Source organism: Kryptolebias marmoratus, linkage group LG14 (genome assembly GCF_001649575.2).
Source record: "Kryptolebias marmoratus isolate JLee-2015 linkage group LG14, ASM164957v2, whole genome shotgun sequence".
Lineage (NCBI taxonomy): Eukaryota > Metazoa > Chordata > Actinopteri > Cyprinodontiformes > Rivulidae > Kryptolebias > Kryptolebias marmoratus.
Genome location: NC_051443.1, coordinates 2,211,398 through 2,214,567, shown reverse-complemented (window position 1 = coordinate 2,214,567; position 3,170 = coordinate 2,211,398). Strand labels below are relative to the sequence as shown.

Below are 3,170 nucleotides of genomic sequence, written 5' to 3'. Positions count from 1 at the left end.
CTGAAGTCAGGTGGGGTACGATCAGCTGAAGTCAGGTGGGGTACGATCAGCTGAAGTCAGGTGGGGTACGATCCGCTGAAGTCAGGTGGGGTATGATCCACTGAAGTCAGGTGGGGTACGATCCGCTGAAGTCAGGTGGGGTAAGAAGTGGGAATACGGACCATAGTAACTGTCCTGCTGGTCTTCTGATGGAGAGTTTTAGGCCTGACACTTCCTGTTTTTGTGTCCCTGTCTTCACGTTGTCCCCTGTGTGTCCCCTCAGGGAGTCTCAGTCCAGGTCAGTGATGCTCCACCATCAGGACCAACCTCTGAACTCAGCCCTCGGAGGCTCCAGGAACAGCTCCTCACTTCGGAACAAAGACACCAACTTCAACTTCCTGCCAGGAGAACACGATGAAGGCTCCACAGGAAAGAGAGGAAGAGGAGGAGATGAGAACCGGAACCAGGTTCGTCCCCGGAACCTGGCGCTGGGCCGGGAACCTCCGAGCCCAATCTCCTCAGGTTTCCACCACAGCTCGAGGCTCATGTCTCCACGGTCCCGCCTGCCCTGCTGGAGCCCCCTGGAGCCCCTCCCTGAAATCGAGAGCGGCGACGACGGGTACGGCCGGGTTCCCCCCGACGGGGCGGAGGAGCAGAGGATGGAGGAAGAGGAGGGCAGGGTGGCGATGATGAGTGATGGGAAGAAACAGAGGAGGGACGAAGGTGACGAAGATCCGGACGATGAATGGGGGGACAGCGACTCAGAGTCCGAGTTCAGCTGCCGCTCCGGCGCCAGCATGTCCTCCCTCAACATGGAGAGCGGAGGGGAGGCCACTCTGATGAGGGGCTGGGACCGGGTCGGCGTCGGAGAACCCAAACCGAGCCAGGAGGAAGGTGATCCGACCAGAACCGGCAGCAGAGACGCAGCTGCGAGGCAGAGAGGCTTCCGCCGTAAGTCCCTGACAGGAAGTGACCCGGAGGGCCTGCAAGAGGAGCGTAACCATGACGACGACCAATCCTCAGACTCGGAGGGCGAGCTGCCGGAGCTGATGGACGCCGTGTGGACGCTGCGGGACCGCGAGCGCTTCAAGGCGCAGGAGATGGAGAAGCACCAGGTGCAGCTGACCATGTACCGCCGGCTGGCCCTGATCCGCTGGATCCGAACGCTGCAGAGCCGGGTCCAGGAGCAGCAGAACCGCCTGCAGTCCAGCTTCGATGTCATCCTGACCCACAGGAAGGAGCTGCTGCGGATGGGGGCCGCCGCCGCTGTCAGCCAATCATAAAGAGGCGTACAGTAGGGTTGGGCAGTGACGCGGTTATACGGTAAACTGTGGAATGTAAATATATCATCGTGACGGCCATTTTTTATTTGTTGAAACACTTTGTGATGTGGCAAATCAAAACTAAAATACAAAAATGTATCAGAATGCAGTAAATTACAGTAATTAGACCACACCCACTCTCTAAACGTACATTTTACCGTATAACCGCGGTGCAATCAGAGGGTCATTACAATCTGACACGTCCAACCCTAACGTACCCGATGACATCATCACGTTAACGAGTCCAAGTCCTCTTTCTGTTAACGAGCTGCAAACAGCAGCTCCCTAATGTGACGTTAAAACCAGAAGGTTCTGTCTGCTTGACCTTCAGCTGAGGTGGTCAAAGATTTATCTGTTCCTGTTCATCTGGAGATTATTTATCTGTTTATCTGGAGATTATTTATCTGTTTATCTGGAGACTATTTATCTGTTTATCTGGAGATTATTTATCTGGTTCTGTTATTCTGGAGAATATTTATCTGGTTCTGTTTATGTGGTTCTGTGTATCTGGTTCTGTGTATCTGGAGCTGAAGGTTTATCAGGAATTAAAGTGTCAGAACCGTTTCTGTGTGAGGGTATTTTTATGAAGCTGCTGGAACAGAACGTGTTCTTTGAAGGTTCTGATCATGTGAATTTGTTCTCGCGGCGCCCTTCCTCTCACAGAGGGCTCTTTGTGATCAGAGCAGCCATGTTGAATCTCTGCTGGTCACACGGCCGCCGTGTGTCTCCGTGTGATATCCGTGTGAGGCTGCAGCCGCCGGTGGTTCTGCTCCGTCGTGGACGTGTGTGTTCAGAGATACGGGCGGTCCCGGTGCCGGTATCTCTGAACACACACGTCCATGACGGAGCAGAGGCCCTAACCCCTCAAACCCTGAGAAGACCCTAACCCCTCACACCCTGAGGAGACCCTAACCCCTCACACCCTGGGGAGACCCTAACCCTAGCCCTGGGCCAGAAGACCCTAACCGGGCCGGTTTGGGATAATCCCCAAGCCCCCGAGGCCAACAGACGGAGTGGGTTTGTGTTCTGATCCGATGTTCAAACTGAGCAGAACCACAACCATGAGGAATCACAGAACCTGCAGGAAGAACAGACCCAGTGATGTGAACCCAGAACCAGCTGACTGCTGCAGCCGCAGAGGTTCTGATCATCAACAGATGATTTACTGGAAACCCGTCCGGTACCAGAACTTCTTTACCTGGACGAGTCTGACCTGACATCTGAGTTCTAAGAACCTTGTTCTTCTTCTGCAGATCATCTGCAGGAGGATCCAGTGCAGAAAACTGAGCCGGTCCCATCTGGAACATCTGGGTCACCTGACCGCTGCAGCTCCTGTCTGCAGACTCTGTCCACCAGGGGGCGACGCTCCATCAGCGCAGTCAGCCTCCTGCAGCACTTCTCAGAAAACACAAAGAAACAAGGTTCAAAAGACAAACACATTCAAGCATAAAGGATTCAGAGAAACAGTTTAAATAATCATAAATATTCTCATAAATTCAGTTTGGAATAAATAATAAATAAAACTGTTTTAGAGGAGAACAAACCAACTCCACCGTTGATGACGACCAAACTAAAAACACATCTGTTTGTTTGTTTACAGTTTGTTTGTTTACTGAATGAGCATCAGACAGAACCGCTTTCAGGTTTCTAAAGAGGGTCCCTCTATCAGATCGAGGTCTATCAGGACTGATGACTTCTGATTGTCTGCAAACAGAATCTGGATGTTCTTGTAACTAGAAACTAGAATCCAGAAGAACTCCAGAAAGTTTAAAGGTCATATTAAAGGAAGGAGTTCAGGTCAGTGTTTCTCTGTCCCGGTCCTGAAGGTCTGTCCTGGTCCTGAAGGTCTGTCCCGGTCCTGAAGGTCTG

The 3,170-nt window shown here is 52.3% G+C and overlaps 1 protein-coding gene across 2 annotated transcripts in view; it reads left to right on the top strand.

The window, feature by feature from the left end:
- The window catches only part of LOC108249583 (UPF0500 protein C1orf216 homolog), a 9,707-nt gene extending 7,842 nt beyond the window's left edge, over nucleotides 1–1,865 (top strand). For both annotated transcript variants that reach the window (XM_037979247.1, XM_037979246.1), the window contains one exon: nucleotides 263–1,865. In XM_037979247.1, coding sequence (XP_037835175.1) covers nucleotides 263–1,262 — 1,000 coding nt within the window. In that variant the 3' untranslated portion in view covers nucleotides 1,263–1,865. The remainder of the gene's footprint in view (nucleotides 1–262) is intronic.
- The last annotated feature ends 1,305 nt before the right edge of the window (nucleotides 1,866–3,170 follow it).